General features: G+C 56.2%; 1 protein-coding gene across 1 annotated transcript in view; it reads right to left on the reverse strand.

Moving 5' to 3' along the window:
- COL18A1 (collagen type XVIII alpha 1 chain) overlaps positions 1-7,810 on the reverse strand; it is a 41,745-nt gene extending 33,935 nt beyond the window's left edge. The window contains exons 1-2 of the mRNA XM_074872442.1: positions 7,758-7,810; positions 7,158-7,225 (exon numbers count right to left, since the gene is read on the reverse strand). Of these exons, the coding sequence (XP_074728543.1) occupies positions 7,158-7,225; positions 7,758-7,768 (79 nt within the window). The 5' untranslated portion in view covers positions 7,769-7,810. The remainder of the gene's footprint in view (positions 1-7,157; positions 7,226-7,757) is intronic.
- Positions 7,811-23,655: the final 15,845 nt, after the last annotated feature.

The raw sequence follows: 23,655 nt of genomic DNA on the forward strand, positions 1-23,655 counted from the left end.
GAGCAGCCCCATCCCACAGCCCCGGGGCGAGGTGTTCCTGCTCCCCCCGCCAGCCCCCAGCACATGCTGGGAGGCAAAAGCCACCCCACCTTTGCCTTGCAGGAACCAGCCCTTCACCCCCAAAGGGTTTATTAACTGCGTTCATGCCTCAGGACCATTGATGGTTTTTGGCCCGCAGTTCACTCTCGCACATGCTGGCAGCGAAGGAAATAGAGACGAGAAACAGAAAACACGCTGAATGACGCCAAGACATACAATTACGTGGGCAGAGCTGGCAAACACGTCCAGCACCGCCGAGGCAACCTACCAGCTGTGCTGCCAAGCTGCCACCCACCCCACAGGCAACCCTGCTCCCGGTGACCGGGAGGGATGTGGGACATCAGGCTGCAACATCGCAACTACGTACCCAATGGCTTTCTCTTTAATGAAGGCTTCTCGCTCATTAATAGTGGAGCCAAGCTTTCCAAGCACAGGAGATGGCCTCACAAGTGTCTGAGCAACTCTGCATTAACTCAAATCTGCATGAACAGCACCCAGACTGTATCAGCCATGAGTTTCCCAGGTTCTGCTGGTTGCCCCCCACTGCGTCCTTCCCTCTCCGCTCTCTGCTCGCTCCCACCTAACACAACTCATTTTTGCCCTCAAGCCCACTTCAGCTCTCCCCACACCCGCAGCGTCTGCTCTCATGTTTCTCCCAGTGGCTGAAAATCCACATTAAGGCAATGCCGGAAGCCCCCGTTAGCTGTACAAACGTCCAAAACATTTTCTAATCCCATTCAGCTTCTTGCTTTAATGATATCTTTGGCAACAAGCTCTCTAGGCTAATCAAATCCCACATTAAAAGCCAAAACCCACACATGTGCTGCTACCACATACCTTCCTCCATCCACAAAAATCAGGGACGTTCTCCCACTCCCTGATATTCAGGGAGACTTGGTACCAGCCAACACCATTGCAGGTTTCTTCTCCACCACCTCCCACCCATCAGTGCTTCCTCTGAGCACCAGCTCTCAGCAGGACAGGGCACATCTTCCCAGAGGGCAGCAGCACCGCTGCTCCACACACATTGGTACCCAACAGATGAGGAATGCAGCTGGAGGACAGAAGAGCTGGTGAGAGCACCCCACAAATGGCAGAGGAGAGATGGAGTGATGGGGTGAGGTGGAGCCCAGCACTCGTCCCCCCATTTGTTGCAGAATATGCTGCCTCCAGGCTGCATACAAAGCCAGAGATATGTGCAGGACACTCTTGGAAAGGATTCATCTCCAACGCTTTCTCAAATGTCATCAGATACGCTAGAAGATCGTTAAAATGCTTTATTAATCCCATACCTCTGGGCTGCTGATATACATCCGATCCTTAATCCCAGATGTCTCCTTCAGCTCTTTGAACTCTCTCCTGAAATGCCAGAATTAATTCTTTTCTTGGTAAACTATCAGAGTTTGGAAGAGACACAGCACACTCACTGGGATTGTTATTTCAGGGCTTAGATCACCGTCCCCAACAGTCACCACAGACCAGACTGGTGCAGGAGGGAAGCTGGCGCTGTGCACATCCGACACCAGCAGGAGCAGCAAGGTGTAGACAAGCCCTCACCAGTAAAGCTGTGCAACAGCCCCTGCCAGCCCCATGTGAGCAGTTCGCATGGCTCCATCCCTCCTACGTCTCCTCCAGCTCCCCCTCTCCATGTCTCCATGTCTCCCAGAGACATCTCCCTCTGCAAAGCAGCCTCAAGCTCAGAGCATCTCTCGAGGCAGGGAAGCATTAGCTGGAATAACATGGGAAGTGTTCCTGAGGATGGAGGATCTTCTCCCTCTGCTCTCCAGACATGGGGCAAGTACCATCCTTGAACCCACCTCCCTGGCACACCTCTCCTGGCTGAGCAGGGCTCTGCGTGGACCTCACCGAACTGGAGAATTGCTCAGGCCCTACTGAGCGGGTTACAGTGGATGTCTGCCTGTCATGACCATGGAAGCCCAGGGAGTCCACTTAAGAAACATGAGGACTCCAGCGCAGGAAGGATGCACTGTTGAGTTGCACACCAGCACAGACCATGGGGCTTCCCACATGTCTGGGCAACAGGAACACCAGATGCCCACCCCCTGGGCAGTGGCTTGGAAGGAAGGGTGTATGTCCATGGCGGGATAGCCTATACCAAGACCACAAACCAGAGTGGGAGCAAGGTAAAAAGCATGGCCAGCAGGTCAAGGGAGGTGATTCTCCCCCTCTACTCTGCTCTTCTGAGACCCCACCTGGGGTACTGCACCCAGTTCCATGGTCCCCAGCACAAGACAGACATGGACCTGTTAGAGCGGGTCCAGAGGAGGTCACAGAAATAGTCAGAGGGCTGGAACACTTCTCCTATGGAGAGAAGGTGAGAGAGTTGGGGTTGTTCAGCCTGGAGAAGAGAAGGCTCCAGGGAGACCTTACTGCGGCCTTTCAATATGTAAAGGCGACTTATAAGAAAGATGGAGATAGACTTTTGCCAGGGCCTGTAGTGACAGGACAAGGAGCAATGGTTTTAAACAAAGATAGTAGGTTTAAATTGGACATAAAAAAGAAATTTTTTTACAATGAGGGTGGTGAGACACTGGCACAGGTTTCCCAGAGAAGCTGTGGATGCCCCATCACTGAAAATGTTCAAGGCCAGGTTGGACGGGGCTTTGAGCAACCTGGGCTAGTGGAAGGTGTCCCTGCCCATGGCAGGGGGGTTGAACTAGGTGATCTTCGAAGGTCCCTTCCAACCCAAACCATTCTGTGATTCTATGATAAAGCAAGAGTGGGTAAATTAGTAAGACTGCAGAAGCACGAGGGTGAGATGCCTTGGGCTTGCGCAGAAGAGCAGGTTGCCCCACATGCCTGGGATTTTCCTCCCAGAGCTGCTGCGACAAGCTCCAAATGTGCTGGAGGACACAACAGTGGCATCCCATGGTGCAGGCTGGGGTGAGAACAGCCCTCCCTTACTATCCCAAAGGACCAAGGTCAGACCTCAGCTCTACCAGACACCCTCTGGGCTGCCCAGGAGGCTGGTTTGCATACAGAAGTCATGTTTGCAAACAGATGGCGATGTCACCCATGCACCCGCGTCCTCAGCATCCTCTGCAGGCTCCATGCTCATCAGAGGATGCAGCTTCGGATCAGTCCTCACTCCCTGTGCTCACTCCCTGCTCTGCATGTTCCTGCCTCCTTAAAAAGGAATGGTGACATCCCCCCACTAGAGAAAAGACTCTTTCGCAGCAGCAGAGTTATCTGCTTGGGTTTTTTTAAGCCTTGCAACAACGCTTGAAACGAGATTGCAAAATGTGTTCCTCTGTCTTCTCTAAGTGTTCAAGGTTCGCTATTTAACAGCACCCAAATTGTATCAACATAAACACTGCAAGAAGAGGTTATTCCAGCTGCAGGCCAAAATAAATAAGAAGCAATGTCACAAAGAGGCTGCTATTCAGAGCAGAAACCCCACTTCTCTGGGATCTGGTAGTGGCTGCTGGAAGACACACACACAGGGAAAAGCACCTCGGCTCTCTGTCCTCCCGGGGACATGCACCAGCAGGGAGGGAGCTCCCAGGAACCCGCGGCCACGCAGGGCCAGGAGAAACCTAGGCTGCTCCCTTTCCCCACATGGAAACCTAAAATCAAGTCAGAGCTCTGGGCGAAGGATGCTGTAGATGGACTGAGTCCAGGTACAGAGCTGCAAAACCACAGAGAAAATTAAGATTGGTGCTTGAAAAGGTTGCTTGCATCAAGGGAAGCGAAGAAAACTCCTGCCTGGCAGTACAGCCGCTCTGCAGGACTACTCAGCCTCCTTTCAAACCAAGTTTCCAGCCCCAAAGTGCCATCCGAGCTGCCTCCTCCTCGGAACAGGCAGGAGGGATGGGATTCATCTGTCAGGGGATGGACCAGGAGCCCCAGGAGCACCCAGCAGTGCTGCAGGGAGACATCCGCAGGCTTGGCTCCTTCCAGCTGCCAGCAGCCCAGGGCAGCTCTCCCTCCCCACCAGCTCCCACAGCAGAGACCAGCAGCCCAGATAAGGTTTTGCAAACAGAAGTCCCGCCAGCTGATAAGGAGATGATGAGCCCACAGAGCCTCCTGAGCACAGCATCCTCCCCAGTTGCTCCAGCCCATCCCAGCGGCCTCAGCAGCCAAACGATGCTGTTGGAGCCAAGAGGTGTCAACTCTCCCCGGGCCAAACCCATGCTGGTGCGTGCTGCCCGTGGCCGATTCCCCACAGTGCTTCTCCTAATCTTTAGAAGAAATTCTTAAAATAATGTTTGCGAAAGCTCCAATCCACCTGTCAAAAATCCCCAGGCGCTGATGCCAAAGCAGTTATGTCACAGGCTGTAAATCGCTTTGCATAGCACCTGTTTCATCTCTGAAGGCACGTGCTTGCAAGGAATCCCAGCCATTGAGACCGACGAGCCATTGAAGATGGAAATAAAATCAAGCACGAGCCTCTACGCTGGCAGCAAGTGGCTCTGGCACCTGCTGTATTTAACAGCATGAGGAGGCAACTTGACTTCCCAGGTGCTGCCTGCATCCTCATCATCACCAGTCAAGGTCTTGATGTACCAGCCCATTCCAGCCCCAAATCAATGCAAGAGAAACTCAACACAAGAGAAGATGAATGAGGCCAGGCTGTCTTACATCCCCCCACCACACTGGGGTGACTCTGGCCAGCTTTGTAAACCCCTACTGGCAGGCATTCCCCCATCTCCAGGGACCCGTTCCAGGCTTGTCCTTCCTCCTGGGAATGGGGATTTCCCCAGCGTCTGATCCAGCCCAGGCTGCTTCCCCATGTACGGGGGACTCCCACAGCCCTACATGTGCCCTAATTTCCCCATGCTCTCAGGACTGGTCCTGCAGCAGCATCCCTGCTGCATCCCCCTCCCCTGTGAGGCTACGTGCCCTTGCTGAGGAATCCCAGAGATCTGTTGATAAGAGGTAAGACCAACTCCGGGCAGCTAAGCCCCCAAATTTGCAAGGCAGGCAGATAAAGGAAAGGTTATCTCCATGCCAGGACAGCCTTCAGAGCAAACATTCCCCAGGAGCCATCACAAAGGAGGGCTGGCAGAACAGGCCCTGCAGTCCTTGGACATTGAACCAAGGAAAGAGAAGAAAGAAGAAAAAAAGAGAGAGGAGAAAGAGAGAGGAGAAAGAGAGAGGAGAAAGAGAGAGGAGAAAGAGAGAGGAGAAAGAGAGAGGAGAAAGAGAGAGGAGAAAGAGAGAGGAGAAAGAGAGAGGAGAAAGAGAGAGGAGAAAGAGAGAGGAGAAAGAGAGAGGAGAAAGAGAGAGGAGAAAGAGAGAGGAGAAAGAGAGAGGAAGAAAAGCCACACCAACCCTCTTGCAAATTCTTTTAAAACCTGATTCACAGGCTGCCTTTGGGAGACGGCCAAGTCAGCTGGGTGAAACGGGCACCTCCCTGCCAGCGGTGACCGGCGGCGCCGGCAGTGCTCCCCGACGTTTAACCCCTCTGCACACCATGGGAAACCTCCCTGGGGTCCTTCAGCGTGGCTCTTCAAGGGGGGGGGGGGGGTGCAGCTTCAGCTCAGCAGAGGGTCCCAGCCAGCCCTGTGTGCCCAATGCTGTGCTGAGAGCCGGGACACCAGTGGCAAGGGGGGTGGCAAGGGCATGAATAGCTCTTGAGGAACCGCTGTTAAACCAGCTCCCGGCCTTCTAGCTCAGTTTGGCTCTGCTGGATGGTCTCCAGGGACCTAAACCAGTCAATTCAGGATTTCACATTGGAATGATGTTCCCATTTCTGAAGACCTCCAAGCGGAGCTTTGTTCCCGTGGTCCCTGGGGAGGCACCCACGCCATGCAAAGCAGCATCATAAACCCAGCCTGGGGCACTCCGAGAGCTTCTCCAAGTGTTCCCAGACACACTCTGGGAGTGCTGGGCATCGCTGCTGCCCAGGTCACAATCCTCCCCTCGCGACGTGACCTAGCCGCCAGCAGAGCCAGCCTCTGCGCAGCCGTGCCCAAGCTGTTCCTAGATGACACGAAGCCTTGCTCCAGTAAATAATCCACCGATTTCATGGGCCAGTGCCTGTCTGACTTCCAGCTCGTCTGTACCTGGGGCAGCCACTTACCAACACATCTCACCCAGCCTACGACAACAGAGAGGGGCACGAGCCATGCCTTGTAACGCGCTGGCAAGCTGACAACGCTCAGCCACGAGCAGAAGACAACCAGAACATCCCTAGAGAAAAGCCACCCTTGCTCGGTTTTGGACTGTCGCTTGCAGCTCAGCTACTTTTGCAAAGGGGGTTCAGGGGCCATAAGTGAGGTCAGGGGCTCCCTGCGTCAGCCGTGGGTCTCTCTGCTGCCTCGTGCTGGGCACGCGTCCAGAGACTGGCTGCAAGAGGAGGAGGGCTTTCAACCGGCCTGGCAGCCAGGAGGAAACTTCCCCGGTGCGGAGGTAAAGTTCACCAGGAAAATAGGCAGCTCGTGCAGCCAGGCAGCGGGAGAACCGGCTCGCGTGTCCAGTGGGGAAAGAAGGGCTGGAAAGCTGAGTCAGCGCTAAATTCCCCTCTCCCAGGGCACGAGCTGCGAGACAAGCAGGTTGTTTTGCCGAGCCCCAAAGGCAGGGGAAAGCCGGTGAGCGGTATGGGAGGTGGTGCATCCCCCCGGCACATAGTCAAGGCTTCCCACAGCTCCCAACGCTTTCAAGGGCTCACAGTCACCAGGAGGACTTCTGCAGGCATGGCAGAAACCGCTAACACATGGAGTACAGCCACTCCGGGGCAACGCCATCCCGTCTGTCCCACAACCAGAATGGACCAGACAAACCACTCTCACCCAGTAACGCCCCTGAGCACACTACAGCCAGGCGTCTCTCTCAAGGGTGGCCTGGCACAGCATTTCCCCAGCATTCTTCCCCGCTCCCCCACTGAGAGATGGGGCACACGGGACCCCAACCCTGCCACCTCCAGTGGCCACAAGGGTGCACGGGAGGAAACTTCCCCCCAGGACTCTTCTTTTTGGGATCACAGCCTGGGCACAGCATTTGGCCTGAGGGGAGATGCAATCCCACGCCTGCTGGGGAGTCGGGCTGTATTCGCACCGCATCCCAGGGAATGGGGGGGCTTCAGGAGAGGAAGGGGGTCCGGAACCCCAGGCACGGCGCAGGGACCCCCCTCCCCAGCATCCCGCGCACGTTACCCGGCTCCTGGGAAGCGGCGGGGACCAGCAGGACAAAGAACCCGAGCAGCAGCCGCCGCGGGGGGCACCTGCGGGAAGGGAAGGAGAGAGCAAAAGGTTACCCACCCTCCCGCCGGCTCCGGGCTGACCCCGCCCGGCAGCCCCGGGACCGACCCGTGGGGCCCCCCACTCCCGCAGCCCCAAGGCGGCTCGGGAGTTCTCACAGTACCGGTGCCCCCGGGGTTCCCACGGTACCGGTGCCCCCCCCCAGCCTCGGCGGCAGCGATGCACCGGAGTCTCGGCGAATCCCAGCCCCGCTGCCCCCGGGATCCCCGCGGTACACCGGTGCCTCCCAGCCCCACCAGTTCCGGTGTCCCCGCGTACCGGTGCCCCCGGGGTCCCCCCACAGTATACCGGTGCCCTCCAGCCCCGGCGGCACCGGAATCCCGGTGTCCCCCAGCCCCGGCAGCTCCGGGGTCCTGGTGCACCGGGGTCCCGATGAGCCCCAGCGCCGGCTGCTCCGGGGTCCCCGCGCTACCGGCGCCCCCTCCCCAGCCCCGGCGGCTCCGGGGTGCCGGTGCGTCCCGGTGCCCGGCAGCCCCCCCCAGCCTCGTCGCTCACCCTGGGCGCATGGTGCCCGCTCGGTGCCGGCAGCGCGGCTCGGCTTGGCGCGGCTCGGCACGAGCCCGGGGGGGCGGGGAGGGGAGAGGAGGGGAGGGGAGGGAAGGGGAGGGAGGGGCGGTCCGTCCCGGGCTGGCGGCGGAGCGGGCGAGCCAGGGCCGGGCCTCAGCCCGCCCCCAGCCCCCGGTGCCGGGTCTTGCACCGCCGCTGGGCTCCTGCAGCCGGGAGGGGGTCGGGGACACCCCCCCCCGGGGCGTCCGGGCTCTGCGCCAGCCCCAGCACAGACCGGTGTGCAGGGTCACGGCCCGGCTCCCCCCAGGAGCATCCTCTCCCGGGGACGCCGGGGAGCACCCTCACCCCAAAAGGGCACCGGCAGCCCGGACCTGCCCTGGCGTCTCCTGCTCTCAGGCCAGGCCTGGTCTTGAAGGAGGGGGTGAATCAGCGAGCTGAACCCATTCCCTCTCCCCTCCCCTCTCCGAGCCCCGGGGGGCACCAAGCAGGGAAGGGTGCTCCCATCCGGGCACCCCATGCCCTCCTCTGCTGGACCTTCCCTGCCCTAGCAGCCCCTCGCTCCTCCCTGATGCGTGGGGGGCTTTGGGAACCCCACGAGCCTCCCCTGCCGCGCTGGCTGTTCATGTGATGAACCTAGCCCAGCCCGCAGAATGGGGGGGCCTGGGGGTCCCTGGGCACCCTCCCAGGACAGCCCTTGCCGGGGGGCTGGAGTTCCCGGGTGGCAGCGCACCTCACCTCACCTCACCTTTCCTGTGCAGGGAAAGGGGTTAAAGCTGGCACTGCTGCCCCCTTTCACCTCCTCCCCTTACCCCAGCTTTCATCTCCCTCCAGCCCCAGCCCCGCTTAGGGCAGGATAATCCTCACCAAACCTGCCACACCTTGCTTTGTCTTCCGCAGCATTTTAGTGCCCCGCGGCAGCAAGCTTCTGAAATCCAAGCCCTGGAAACTTCCAGGGGATCTAGAAGTGATTCACTGATGATGGCAGAGGCAATGTTTAGTCTAAGCCACAGTTTAGATCTAGCAGAATAAACCATGACATCCAGCTACTTGTCTCTATGCTCGCAGAGGTGCACGCTATCACTATCCGTCTTTTAGCTATAAATCTTTTAACCGTGCCTTGCACCACGGAGCCAAAGGCAGGCAGCCCCTCGGCATGACCCCAGTCTGGGGGCGATGAATAGACACTGAAGCTGCCTTTTGTTTGGGTGCAGAATGATTTCACGCGGTCGGGACTGTTAAATTTACGCTTTCCCGGCTGGATGCTGAGTGATTTACTGCCCCTTTCTTCTGCCGCAGCTGGATTCCTTTCCTCCAGGTAGATGATGCGCGTTGTACCAAGTACCTGAGCTGCACAAAAGGCAACACGTGGCAGCCCTGAGTCACCGGGCTGCCATTTCACGCAGGGTTTTTGGAGGGGTGGATGGGCTGCAGGAGGAGTCACGATGGCGCTGGGCCTGGAGAGCATGGAACAAGTGGGAGGAGAGTCCTGGGGCAAGGATGGTGCTTGGAAAAATCTCCTTGAAAACTGAAAATGATCCTCCCCGACAGCCGCGGTCTCTTCAAAGTGATCCAGCATTTAATGGGCTTGATGGGAGCAGGCGGGTAAACACTCCCGCGGAGTGGGAGAGGCCGTGGGCTCTGGGCATTGCTCTAGGTCAGCTGGGAAACGCGGCGCTGGCCCTTCCTATAGTTATCAGCACCGCATGGGTCAGGAGGTGCAAACCTGGTCAGGGCTACCCTGACTGCCTGCCCGGACATTCCCGCACACTGACGCAGCCGGCACTTCACCGAGAGCAGAGATGTTATCGCTGGGTGCTGCGAGCGCCAAGGTGCAGGTGAATGTGGAGCTGCTCTACAGCCCAAACTTCCTCCTCGCTGCACCTCCGGGATCTGCCTGGCCTGGCCGTGCTCCCCCAGCTCCTGCCATACTTGTTCACCGAGGAGAGACATGGGGCAGGTTCAAGTGCATCATCTTTTGCCAGCCCTCCTGCCTTCCCTGTGCCTGCCAGTGGGTCTCTGCCCCAGTGTCGGCCCCACAGCCATGGGGCCGTCTCCCCCCAGCAGTCCTCCATGCAAAGCGCCTGGCTGACACCAGGGCAGTTTCCCATCATAAAACTTCCTCCCGCTGTGCTTTAAAGTTTGAGAGCCACGAAGGACAGATAATGAGGCTCATCTTTTCCCAAGCAAACAAACACTGCCTGCCGCGGGGGGGACACGCTGCCAGGGAGGCAGCTCTTTCGAAAGCCGACCAAATGGAAACCAGCGGTGCTCCGATGGTGGCTCAGCCGCTTGCAGCCGTGACTTCCCAAACCCCAGCCAAAAAGGCCCTCCTGCCCCGCAGGCTTCAAGCTCCAGCAAAGCTGTGACATTTTTCATCTCTGCAAGGCTCTTCCAGGGTCCAGCTGTCCCCCCACCCCTGCTCCCTCCCGGCTGCATCCCGTGGCTGGTGGTCCCATGCTGCTGGGTGGCCCCGGGCAGGGGCACCCCAGTGCAGGGACAGAGGGGCTGCCCCAGCTCCCAGTACACAGCCCCTGCCAGCTCAGCGTCTGGGACAGCACGGCAGCCAAAAATATGTCACCCTGGCAACCCTGCGGGATGACTGGCCTGATTTTCCCTCCTTTGGGCAGAGAGGAGGGGTTGGATACACTGGGTGTCACAGCCCAGGCGCGTCCCTGGCAGTCGCTCCGGGGCTGGCACGCATGGCCTGTGTCCATGTCCCCCTCCCAAAGCAGCTTCGGGGCGGTGGCCGCCCCTGCACTGTGAAGGGCAGTGTGTCCCCAGGCTGCTGGGCGGCCCGAGGAGCTGTGACCCCTGTGCTGTGGGAGCAGTGGGGGTGCCAGCGGACACCGTGAACCATTGCCACTGCCAAAAAGCCATTGCTTGTGCACGGTTGCTTTGAGATGCTCCTGTGACTTGCAGCTGGGATGCAGGCAGGGCCTTAGTCCCTCTGCCACTGTGCTTTTCCACAGGGCACTTAGCGAGGAGGCTGGGCAGCAGCGGGAGTCACAGGATAGGGACCAGGGGGGCAATAAGGGACAAGGAGGCAAAGGACAATATTTGGCAAGTGTCCACACAGAAAAACAAAGGCTGCAGCAAGCGGAGGGAGCAGAAAACCACCGATGGGCAGGGCTGTCCTATCTGTGCCAATCCCCAAGCAGTCACCATGGCCCGTCCTACCACTTTGATGTGCCATTTGTTCATGTTAAAGCCACCTTCTTCCAGCTGCAGTCCCTGGGTGTGAGCACTCAGGACCACCAGCACCAGCCAGTTTTGCGTCTCTCTGACACATCCGTTGCTCTGGCTCAGAAGTCTGTGTCTGTTGATGGCCCAGACCTGCCAGGACAGAGGTGGAGGAGCTGGTCTGGGAGGGACATCCACTGCAAAGGGCAGCACCATGCCCTCCCTTCAGCTGACACCTTCAGCGAGGATCTGGCAAGGGATGATGTGACAGCATCTTGTCTGTGAAAGGCACCCCTCCTTTCCGGAGGTGAAACACGCACAGCCACGAAGGTGGGCGTTTGGGAAGGACCCAAGGCGCTCAGGCAGGGAGTGGGAATAATTGGAAATCCAGATATTCCCCCAACGAGGAAAGCTGGCAAGCACAAGAGCTTGGCTGAGTGGGGAGCATGTTACCCGCCCATGTAGGCGGGGATGAGGTAAGCCAGGTTGGGGTGCTGGGAGGCTGGGAGCGTAGCAGCACTGTGCGTGGCCTCAGCAGCCAGATCTGGTGGACGTGTTAGTGAGGGGCTGCAGAGGACGGAAGAAGGTGTTATGGGGGCGGCCGGAGGCCTGGCCGGCAGCAGGAATGCTCCAGGATCTGGAGCCCACGGATGTGAGGAGGACAGGACAGTGTGGATTGCTGTGGCTCGGCAGGGAGGTGAGCTGGGGCCAGGGGACAACCGCACCATCACTCCGACCTCAGCAGGGTCAGGACAGACTCCTGTCTGCAGCCCCCCACATCACATGGCACAGCCCCCCCACCACTGCAGAGCCCAGAGCCCTGCACATAAAGCTGGGTGGGCAGGGGACCCCAGCTGTTGCCTCTCCCCCTGGGCCATGGTCTGTGAACACCTCTCGTCTGGCAGAGTTGTGACATGATGGAGATGGCCTGGACCATTCCCAAGCTGGATATTGGCAATAAAAGAGGTGAGCGACGCACAAGAGAGATGAGCAAACGAGAGGATTTTCTCCAGAGCCAACAGATACACAGCCACTAACTCAGCAGAGGCACAGCTGAGAGCTCATCCCCCTAACACACAGTAACCTCCTCCCCGGCAAAGGAGGAGGGGGACCAGAGGAGGGATCACCCTTCCTATCCCAGGGCTGAGGAGCACTGTGCAGTGTCAGCAGGGAGACAGCCAGCCGCAGACCCCCAGACCACGTGCATCCTTCCTGCTCTCTGTCTGCACCCCTGGGCAGTGCCTGCTCCCTCCCACGCAGCCTCCCCACCGAACAAAGGCTCCCGGGGTGTCCCGACAGCCCCTGCTCCCTCCCGGCTTCTCCGTGACTCATCCACTCCAGAGGAAAATCAATACTTCAGCACACATCAGACGAAGGACCAAGAGAAGCATTTCATGGGAAAGGGGACGAGGCAGATGCTTCTCGCATGCCTCATCCCAGCAGCTCGCCTTTGGGTCTCTGCCTCTTGGCTGGCTGTGGGAAATGGCACTTGTTTCCCTTCCCGCTGCACAGTCATGCTTGTACACCACCAGTGGAAGATAATAAGGATTGAGTTCTGCAGCCACATGAAACCTTGGTGCATCTGCATCTCAGGTATGAGGTGCAGGTCTGGTCCCCTATAGCTTCAGAGGGACCGGTTGGAGCTGGGGTGAGGAGCATCTGCAACGATGGAGGGGATGGAGCAGCTGCCCAAGGGGCAAGACTGCCTGGCGGGGGCTCTGGGAGGGGAGGAGAGGGTGGAAGGGGGGGATGACGGAGGGCTACATGCTCACAGAGCTGGTGGGTGAGGTGGATGTGGAGCTGTTACTCACTGCAAGCTGCAACACCAGCATTGGGGACACCTGCTGAGGCTCAGCAGAGAGAGGCTGAGAGCAGATCCCAGCAGGCACTTCTGTCCCCAGCCACAGCGCTTGCTGCCAGGGTACGATGGGAGCTGGATGGGACCAGCAAGAAAGGGAGGAGAGAAATTCGTGGTCATGATCAAGTCCTAAAGAGCCTGGACAAGCACAACCCCACCAATATCCCTGATGTGATGACTACAGACACTGCGGGAGTACGAGGGGACCAGTCCACAGAGAGTGGCCAGGCTCACGGCACCCCCCAGCAGCATCTCTTGTCTCTGCCCATGGAGACGTGTGCCAGCCTGTGCGCCATATCCCACCCAGGGGAGGACACCAGGTCCTCCTCTGCCCCTTCCCACTGCACGCCCTGCCCGAAGCCCCCATCCCTCTGCAGTATGGGGAGTGCCAGCAGCACTGGCCATCCCAGCTCTGCCAAACCCAGCAAGTCTGGGAGAGTTCCAAGGCCTTCCCCCCAATGCCCCAGTCAGCTGCAATGCCTGAATTGCCATGTCCTCCCACACTGGGACACCTTGGCTGCCAGCTCCAGCCCCTCCATGTCCCTCCTGCGACTGGTGGGGGCCACCCACAGCCTCCAGCTGCCAGTCTGGATGGGCCCCTCAGGCTCTCCCATCCCCCACATGGCCTGCCCAAGGGTGCTGTGCCCCAGCAACCTCTGCTCATACACCCACCTCCTCGTTTTCCCCCAGAAAGTGCAGTTCAGTTCAAATCAACATCCGCTCGCTCTGCTTGGTGTGAGACAGGATCAGCAGCCACCGAGCAAGCACACTCATCCAGATTCTTGCTTCCCTTCCCCAGCCCTTTCAGACAGACCTCTTGAAAAGCAGTTTATTTATAACATGAGAAAAAGAGCATGTTCCCTCTCCTTCCCACGTTGACAGACAGGTGCTTGCTCAGTGAAGAGCCTTGAAATTGGACCAGGCAAGATGAGGTCTCCGGGAGAGAGCCAGGTCTGACAGAGTGATGGGGCTGAGCCCAGGTTGCCATTTTGGAGGAGAGCCCTGTAAGCATCACCATTAGCTTGTCAGGCACAACGCTGACAGGCTGTAAGTCATGGCTGTCTCTGGCTCAGGCACAGGGAGCAGGATGCAGGGGGAAGGACATGGCTCCCAGTGCAGGGTGGTGGCTGGAGGAGGGACCGGCGAGTCCCTAGGGATGCTGTGTCATTGGTGAAGCATGTCTGCATTTTCCCTGTGTGGAGGTAACGCTGAGAGCAAACAGCCCCAAAACTGAAGGTCCTGGCATGCGGCAGTGCTGCTTCCTTGGGGAGTCTCCCAGCAGCCCTGAGGTTGTCAACTCCTCTCTCTGACTGCACTCGGCGTCTCCCCTGGAGAGGAATGGTCAACTTTGACTCAGATGGAAAAAAAAAACCCAACCAAGAAATCAAAGTCCTTTGCTCCAGCACACTCAAAATAGGAGCTTTTTGCTTCCTGGGAAGAGGAAATTCCTGGCTCCCCACAGAGGAGCTTGTGCCGGGTGGCTCTGCGGGACCGGACTGCCCCAGGCTGCTCAGTGGCTGGATGCCCTGAGGTTCTGCCCCAGTTCCCCATGTCAGGGTGGACAGAGCTGCCGGGCTTCCCGCAGCTTGTGAGGGGGTCTGGCCACTGGGAAGGTTTGCTTCTGTGAGGATGCCCACGCTCGAGGATCCTCGAACCCCGCCTCGCATAGGGTAGCTCTAGGTCCTGACCACGCACTGGCTGACACTCAGTGTGCCCTATCCCTTTCTGGATTAGCTGGTGCTGGCCACCTCTGAGGTGTCCAGTACTGACCAACATTTTTCTCTCCAGGATAACCCCACCAGGATTTCTATTCCAATTTATGAGCCCTTCCCACCCATCTGGGGAAAAAAATGAGCTGGGATGGGTGAGGGGGGGTGGGGGGTGGGAATGTCCCTAGGGCAAAGACCTGTCTGCTGTGGCCATCCCATCCCTGTGCACCCTGATCACCTCCCGGTCCCTGCAGCAGCTTTGCTGAGCTGTTCACCACTGGTTTGAGCACATTTGGCAGGACAGTCCTCAAGCATGCTCCTAGTCCTCTTGCTTCCCCGTTTGTATCCGACTTGCTGCGTTTTTTCAGCTTTCTTGTTCTTTTGGCAGACCTTACGCTTTTCAGCATCAACCTTTTTCCTGTGCTCCCCATTCTTTCCCATCAGCTGTGTGGGGGCTTTATGGGATTGCCCTATTTGCTCTTTGCTCCATGTTCTACTGAGGCTCTTAAAAAGGCATTTTTTTACAGCCTCCAGGCAGCTTAGAGTCTTCTGGCTTTCTGGACCACACCACTAAGAGGTTTGGGATTGGCCCATTTTTTTCTTTTTTTGACACATTTCCTCATTTTTACATGGTCTCTTGCCTTGAAATTGAAAAACCACATGCTGGATTTATTCAACCTGCTCTTCTTTACCATAAAATTAAAACCAAGTGGTATCACAGCTGGCCTAGACCCTCCCAAGCTAAGCCCCATGTGCTGTGCAAGAGCAGATCCAAAAAAGCATCTTCTCCTAGTGGTTCTCAGACTGCTTCTGGGGGGATGGCACCATGTACCTCATTCAAAGGTTTTATCCTTACATCTTGTCCCCTGGCGCTTCGATCCAGTCTGCAAGTGGGTCGTTGAAGTGTCCCCATATTACAGCCTCCCCTAAAATCCCTGAGTATCTGGCTTTAGGTGTCTGGCATTGGTGCAGGAGCACTTGTAGGTTTTCCCCTTGCTCTGCTGCCCAGACATGCACTGGCTGCTCTCCTGGCACTGCAGGGGATCTGATTTGCCCTCCTTATTTATTGCAGTTACGCTGTTTATTTTGCTGCTGGCGTTTTCAGAAGTGTACTGAACATTAGCTGCATTTCCCACATCAGTCCCACCAGGTCAAGCCACTGCCCGCTTCTGGTTCAAATACTCTCTGGCATTGCAGTTCTCAGTGCCAGCAGCCTGCTTCTGTTACAATGAAGGAACAGCATGTGTCTCTGTCCTGTGCATCCCAAGAGGTGCTCCAAGTCCTACCATAGCTAAACACCTCCTCTCTGACCCACCGTCTCATCCTACCCTGAGACTCCAGCTCTGCCTGTTTCCTGGGTCTCACCCCTGGGACTGGCAAGGTTTCAGAGTACCCCAGGCAGGTCCCGGGCACCAGTGTCTGCCCAAGCAGCCTGGACATAGCTGCCAGCTCACCCTCCGATACTCACCTACCACACGGCGTGGCACCATCAGCTTCTCTGCTGTAGTAGGAGCATCTCCCCAGCAGTGTGTGAAGGCATCCTGGTGGGGCTGCTCTCGGCATACAAAGTAACTGCCACCAGGCACCGCTTTCCCCAAAGAGCCTGACCTGCTGCCTAACCCTGGTGATGAGAAAACAGTCCATTTTCTCCCAGCACTTATGAGCTGCCTTTGGCTCGTCTTCACTTGCTCAGCAAACGCCCCCGAACAGGTCAGCACTTTCTTCACAGCAAAGCTATGTGAGGAATTTCTCCTAAGGCAGCTGGACCCTTTCCAAAGAGGGTGAGCTGCCAAATTCCCCCCCCCCCCCAGCCCCCAGCAGAGAAACAAGGTGCAAACTTGGCCCCTGAAGGCTTGCTGTGTGCTTCCACTTCTGCCCTTGTGTCCACTGGAGCTGGGGAAGAAGGGGCCCTCTCCACTCCCCTCCCATGCCTGTGTTGACTGCACCACGGAAAGGTCCTGCCCCATCTCTCCAGAGAGACCTTTAGGTCAACTCTCCCCAAATGCAGCAGCTAGAAGACACAGGTGTGGGTCTGCAGCTCCTGGCGCTCCCCTCTCTGCTTTCAAGCAGTGCCTGGCACTGCTGGGTGGCAAGCAGAGGCTCCTGATGTGCAGGCTGCATGGCGCTGGGGGATACTTGGGCACTTGCTGGCATCATTGCCTCCTGTGATTTATTATTTTTTTAAATCTCAAATTGCTTCTCAACGCTCCAACTGTTGGGCTCATGTGCTCAGGCAAGACACTAGGCTTTCCCATAAGCGCCCATCCCCAGCCCTGCCGGCATGGAGAGATACTTGCAGATGTGTCCCCACAGGCATGCTTTCCACCTGCTCCCACTCCGCAGGTCCTGCGGAGCTTCTGTCAGCAAGACACAGATCCCAGCAGAGTGTGGTAAGCGCTCTGGCCTGGTGGAGGACAGACACACTTTGGCAAGCTGGAGAAGCAGAACGCCCTCCAGGCATGGATACCAAAACACCCCCTGCATGTGGCAAAACCAACTGCAGTTGAAATTGCTTATCCAGGTATCTGAAACTTCCTGCTCTTTATGAGCATGGCTGCAGGCTGCACAAAGAAGGCTGCTTATCTGTGTTGTGCTGTGGGTTCATGACTCCTCTATCTTCCGCTCCTTCCAGCCTTCCAAAGGCCCCTGGAGAAGGTGCAGCTCCCCTGCCTGGCCCCTAGCCCCTGAAGTTGGCTTTTTGGCACATTGTCCCAGTGGCACAGCTGGAGACTCACCTGCTTTATTTCTCTGGCTTCAATTCATGGGTAGGAAAGTTGGCTTTTTTCTCCTGCCTGTCTACTGAGAAGGTAAAAGATATTTCCAGGGGATGCAACCCCTCTGTGCATTCAATAGGGGAGTGCCAAGGGCCCTTGAAAGCCAAGCACCTAGGAGAGCAAATGAGCAAGTCAGCCTTGGCCACCCAATGACATTTTTCTAAAGCTTGGTGACCCAGATGCACCTGGGATTTCACAGAAGCAAAGGTACCAAGTGTTGGAGCCTCTGATCTCTACAAACATGGCACCTCACTCTTCCTCCTTCCCTGAACCAGCAGATCATTCCCAAAAAACATCCACGAAATCCACTATTGGAAGAGAGCTATAGGAAAACAGGCTCCAGGTAATTGGCCATGACCACACATGGGAATGGGCACCACCACCTTGCAGCTCCCCTCAACCCCCACCTTAAGGAGTAGCCTCAACCAAACCTGAACACTTGAGGCACTGGGTGGCCTACACCTCATGCTCAAACCTTGGCTTGCTCTAAGTGTCAGGCCCTTGAGAGCACTGATGGGTCTTGATGACCCTGAACAGCCTCACCTGGGACCCCCACCCACACATCCTCCAGCTGTGGGCCCTGTGCTTACTTCAGCCCTGGGCACCTACTCCTGTGGGGAGCTCTGTGAGGGTGTGTATATTGATGCCTCTGTCTCCAGATGGACCTTGGACCTGTGTAACAGGTAGCTTATCTCAGGTGCTGTTTCCTGTGTAGACCTCATACTTTGTGGCAGAGAGCTTGTGTTCAGCCCACCTGCTGGATAGCCCTTTGACAGACGTTGTATGTAGCTGGTCTTTGTGTCTGGCCCCATCTCCTGGATGGAGCCCTCAGGTCCTTGCTGCAGTGTTGCTTTGCTCCCAGTGTTGCCTCCAGCCCTCTCTCCTGCTGCTCCTGCCTGGGCCTTGGCCCCGGTCCATCCTCTTGCTGTGGTTGCTGACAGACCCTGTTGCCTGCACACAGCACAGCTGGGAGTGAGCTCCTGCAAAGCAGGTCAGGGCTGAAGCATGAGAGGCACTGGCTCTCCTGCACTCTCTCTGGGGAGCCTCCGCATGGGCCAGACCAGCTGGCAGAACAGGACGGTGCTGCCTGCCTCTTACCCAGGGTGGGCTTGTTCCCTGACCTGCAAAGGATGCAGGTTTTAAGCCAAGAGTAGGATCTCTGGCACCTCCAAAAGCAATTTCGTTTAGCACCTTGCCTATTTTCTGGCAGTGACCCTGCCCAGCTGCTTGCACCCTCCTCAGGGTGGAGGTTGGCTGGGCTCCCTGGCCTCCTCTTCATCGGCACCTGCCATCTATGGCGCTGCAGTGGGATGCCCTGGCTCCTGGGAATTGTCCTTGGTCACCCTTTGGTGGGATTGCCCTGCCCTCTGCTGATCTTTGCAGCAGCAAGCCTGGAGCTGAGGAACGGGCCAGCAGCCAGCAGCATAGCAAGGCTCCCAGGCAATGAATGTAGGGGAGAGAACCTCTACAGATGCCTGGGAGAGTAAATATTCTGGAATAAAGCAAGCAAGATGCACTCTCAGATACTTGCTTGTCTTGTGCACGCTCTGCAGGGCAGTCGTGTGTAAAAGCAGGCCTCCACAGCTAGGGATGGCTTTTCCCTGTGTGCTTGCTGCCTTGCTGGAAAATCAGATGGGGTCAATCTCCGGGAGGCAAACAGTGACAGACCCTGACCAGCAACAGAGATGCTTATCCTGCCTCTCCAAAGAGATGGGTTGCTGCTCTTGTAGCTGGGCTGGGAATGACTGCCTGGGGGTGCACCCTGCTTCACAGGAGGTGCAGGAGGCTTTGGGGATGGCCTGGATGGGAGCTGTTACCTCTCCCAGCAGCACCATGCAGACTGCAGGGCAACAAGTCTGGGTCCTGCCAGCTTCCAAGTCTGGCAAGGCATTTTCTGAAGATCTCTTGGGACAAAATGGCTCCATAGGGCAATCACCCAGTGGGTGAACAGTGAAGCTGTGGGCTCCTGCAGTGCTTTGGGAGCCAGCTCTCCAGGAGAGGAGAGGCCAGCTAGGAGAGCTGTGGTCTGAGAGCCAATGTCCCCACACAGGGACATGCACCTCACTGTGCTATGCAAACATGACTGCCTGAGGCTGTGTCTAAGGTCTCTGACATGGTGCCTACCTGGTGAGGGCTGAGCTCCTCCATCTGCCCTGGCACAGGGGTCCAGGAAGGATGGACAAGGAGCCTTGCTCCTCTGCTCCCCTGCCTGGCATCACTTTCCCCTTCCAGCACCAACTGCTGCTGGGGATGCTTTACTACCTCAGCCTGCCATCCATGCGTGGGAGACACACATGCTGCCCCTTCTTTGGGGAAAGCAGTCCCATGAGGAATGCATCAGCCATGGACAGACAGGACAAGCGATAGCCCGAGGAGCTCTGATCCTGCGAGGTGCTGGGGCCCATGGGGCTGGCACATGCTTCCCTGCTGCCACCCCACAGGCATCAGGAGATGTGCGCAGGAGTCAGGCAGGCGTGGTGATGGAGCAGCACGGAGGGAGTGTGAGCATGCAGGGAGGGAAGTGGGGACATAAATGTTCCCATGGTGGGGACCAGAGCTGCTCCCATCCTGCAAGGTGGGAAAAGAGTTGCACGGGATGCTCAAAGCAGAACGGAGCTGACCTGAGGGTCATTCCCCTAAAATCTACTGCCAGCTTTTCCTCTGCAGTGTTGAGACCCAGGCCAGATGGAAAAAGATCCTCTTGGCTCACCAAAGGTGATGGGACCTTCAGAACAGGAACCAACATCACTGGAGGAACATTTGCTGCGATCTGCCCTTGTTCACCTCAGCACTTATGTCAAAAGAATCTTGCAGCTCCAGTGCCTGTGTGACAGAGGCTGTACCCCATCCACCCCTTGCCACGTGAGACATGAGCGCTGCAGAGCGGGTGCCTTGGAAGAAAAAGCTTTTCCTCTCCTTTCCTCTTGCTCTCACAGGCCGGCAGAACAGCCAGCGCCTGTGGGCAGGCCATGGGCTATGGGTATGTCCGGCGCTGCTGCCAGCTGCTGGAAAATGGGCAAGGCTGGTCACTCTCTCCTGAGGGTCCCAGTTGCTTCAGGGCCTGGGTTTTCCACTGTTTTGTTTCCACAAAGGAAAACACGCAGAAGGCAGCACCTTCTCCACAGTTCTGTGCTCAGAGACCATCACGGTCCACATGGTCACGCCAGCTCTGCAGGCCCAGAGCAGGGTCTCGGCCACAGTGCTGTGGCCTGGGCAACCACAAGGGCCTGGGCTGGCTGCCAGCCTTGCCCCCGTCCACTGCCCCTTGCCAGCAGCACCCAGCAGACGTGCCCCTGTGGGGGCTCCTTCTCACCCAGTCAGGCCAGCCTAGGCACGTTGAAGGGTATCCCCACCATGCTGCTGAGGCTCAGCCTCGAGGGCTTCTGCCACAGAGATGGGAGACACCTCGGGGAAGCACGGTGGCAAGGAATGAGGTGGCTGTGTGGGGGCTTCTTATGGCCTCCTGCCACCATGTCCTCTCAGCAGTTCCTGCTCCTCAGGACCTCCCACCGCCCCATCCCCTCAGGGTCTCTCCCCAGCCTGGCAAACGTGCCCTGCAGTGGCACAGCACCGAAGGAGCTCCACAGGAGCTAAAACAGCACTTCAGACCCCTCAACAATCCAGGCAGCAACACACGGGCAGGAAACAAATGGCAGTTCACAGCTGGGAGAGTATTTGTGGACGTCTCCAAGGACAAGTTCTCCAGGGATCGCCACGCAGGCAGCCAACTTTGCACAAAGGGGAGTCAGTACTAAAGAGGATACAGAGGATGGCCAGCTTGTTTGAAAACCAACCCAATCCCTAAAATGGGTGGTTTTCTTTCAAGTTTTTCCCAGCATAATATACTGTGTGATTAAACTAATAGCAGGCTGCCTGTGAGCTAGTAACAAGCTGCACCTGCAGTGTTGTGGTTGGTCACCTGAGGCCAGCACTGAGGCAGACTGAGAAGTTCCTCCACTGCCAGCTGAAGTAGGCTGGTTTGCTGGGTTTTAATGTCACTGATCCACAAGTTCATTTTTGGTAAGAACTCCCTGGAGCTGTGATTCTCGCGTCTTCCTCCCTCAGGAAAGAGAGGATCAAAGCACCCAAATCTCATAGGCTTTTCCTTCAACAATCAAAACCGCATGGGTCTTTGACTTCTGTGTCTCAGTTCTCAGCTTCCAAGGTGCAGGGTCTCAGCTAAGCTGACAAATATTCAGTGTGCTTTGTTGACACTTCCTTCCTTGGTTGATATTCTCCAAACTGGAAGAGATACAAAGAGTGATAACAAGAACCAGTTGGGTGAATATAGCTGGAGAGCTTCCACCCTGCCTCAGTGCCAGCAATCTGCATGCAAGCCTTCCAGCAGATGAGGCTTTAATCTCATCTGTATTTACTTTCTGTGGCTCAACTGACTCAGGAAGACTGGTATTTATCTTCATGTTTTAAAAGGAGGAAAAAATGTAATATTCAGGATCTTACATTTTTTTTCTTCATTCAGTATTGGACCTGACAGCTAGCAAAGGTTTCTGTTAATTTTAATAAGACTTGTAGCCAGGGTCTGTTCCTGGAGAGGAGGTTGCCATGACCATACATTCATGATGGAGAGATCATGTTAATACAGAAGATGTCTGAACTATGGGCATGTGTTACTTTGAGGATTGCTCCAGACATGTTCTTTACCTGGATTTTCTGTCCGATCCTTTCTCAAACCCCCAGTTCTTCATTCTCCAGGGCTCTCCCCTTTGCCACAAAGGGTCAGACTGCAGCCTCCCCACAGGCCTCTTGTCCTACAAAGTACACCAGGTCAAAGTCACCTCATTTGTAGCACAATAAAAGCACAAGCCAGAAGGCCTGTACCTCCTCAGCAAGGCATCAACACTGGTGATGATGCCAAAAGTGGGGACACTGTGGGCACAATTGCATGTGGTTTGGCAGAAGGCTTGGGGAAAAGGGGCCATAAGGGCTTTATATTGACTTCCCAGCCTCACAGCAACACTTTGCAGCTTCAGGTGCTGCCTGTCATCTTGGCTGCCCTTAATCACAGTGCTTGAGGTCAGAGTCACCCTCCACAGTCAAGTGTCTCAAGCCAGCTGCATCTGTGCCATCGTTAGGCTGTGATGGAACCCGAGCCTTGAGGCGCATCTGATGTACCTCTCCTTCATGCAAGCACCTTAAAAATATGTGAATGAACTTCTAAACTCTAAATCCAAGACTTACTAGGAACAGCAATACTGTTTTCAGAGGAACTCTCTTGGCATGCTTTCACTCATAACTGAGGCTGATAAGTTGCAAGCCCATGTAGCTTTCCCTAATATTTCCTGATGGTGATCCTTCTCACGGGATCCTTCTTCTCTCCCCAAGTTCCAGAGGTGAATAGGACATGGCTGGGGAAAGGAACCTCATTTTGCCTTTCTGAGTAACTGCACAGTTCCCTAGAAACTGGGATGTTCTGCATGCAACTTCCTTTCCTGAAACAAGAAAGCCAGCTCTGCAATAACATGAAACCCACAATGTACATTGTCTGTGGCATCATACAACGAGAGCCATGGGGCACATAAGAAATGTAGGAGTTTGTATGCCCTAGGAGAGGAAGGAGTAGCAGTCACTGAAGAAAAGCAGAAACTCGTGTGGATGAGATTAAGTGATGGAGTAAAGTAAACATGTTGCTTTGCTCTGCTTGAAAAGATGGGTCACATTGGGGTGCACTAGAGCCAAAGCCTCTGACAGCAACATGGGGTGAGCTCACAAACCATTCAACGATGAGCAAGAAAGTATCAGAATTGTGTGTGCCTGTGCCGAATTTGGTATCTGCTGACAAGATGGCCCAGTTCACAAGCTCAGACTTTGCTGCTAGAGGATCCTACACTGGTCTTGCTGGAGGCCAGTGCATGGCCATCCATTGTTCCTGGATCAAGCTTTCTGGACTTGATGGGAACAAACCTGTCCAGTGTCCATCTGGCAGCAGAAAGTCGCAGAACTTCTCCGCTTCCAGCACTTCTCTTGGCTGCTCCTTCAGGATAGTGGCATCATAATCAGACACAGAGCAGGTTCTCATCCCAGAGTCATCCCCATCCTCTGCACTCCCCAAAGTAAATGTCTCCCGTGTTATTCACAGGGGAACCTCCCTGTTCATGGCTGTACGTTTCCTCGCACAGTAGGCATCTAGTTTTGTTTGGATATCAACTGCTAGAAGCAGCCAAATATGTAGCAACTGGAATGTTAAACACTGGAGACTGGACTTCTTTTTTTCCACAATTCAAGAAAAAAGCCAAAAGAACACATAGAAACTTGAAAGTATCTCTGTACAAGTCTAATTAACTTGTTAAACTCAGCAGCTCATGATATTTTTGTGCTGCAGCTAATCAGTTCCATGAAAAAACATT

The sequence above is a fragment of the Strix uralensis genome, chromosome 6, assembly GCF_047716275.1.
Source record: "Strix uralensis isolate ZFMK-TIS-50842 chromosome 6, bStrUra1, whole genome shotgun sequence".
Classification (NCBI taxonomy): Eukaryota; Metazoa; Chordata; class Aves; order Strigiformes; family Strigidae; genus Strix; species Strix uralensis.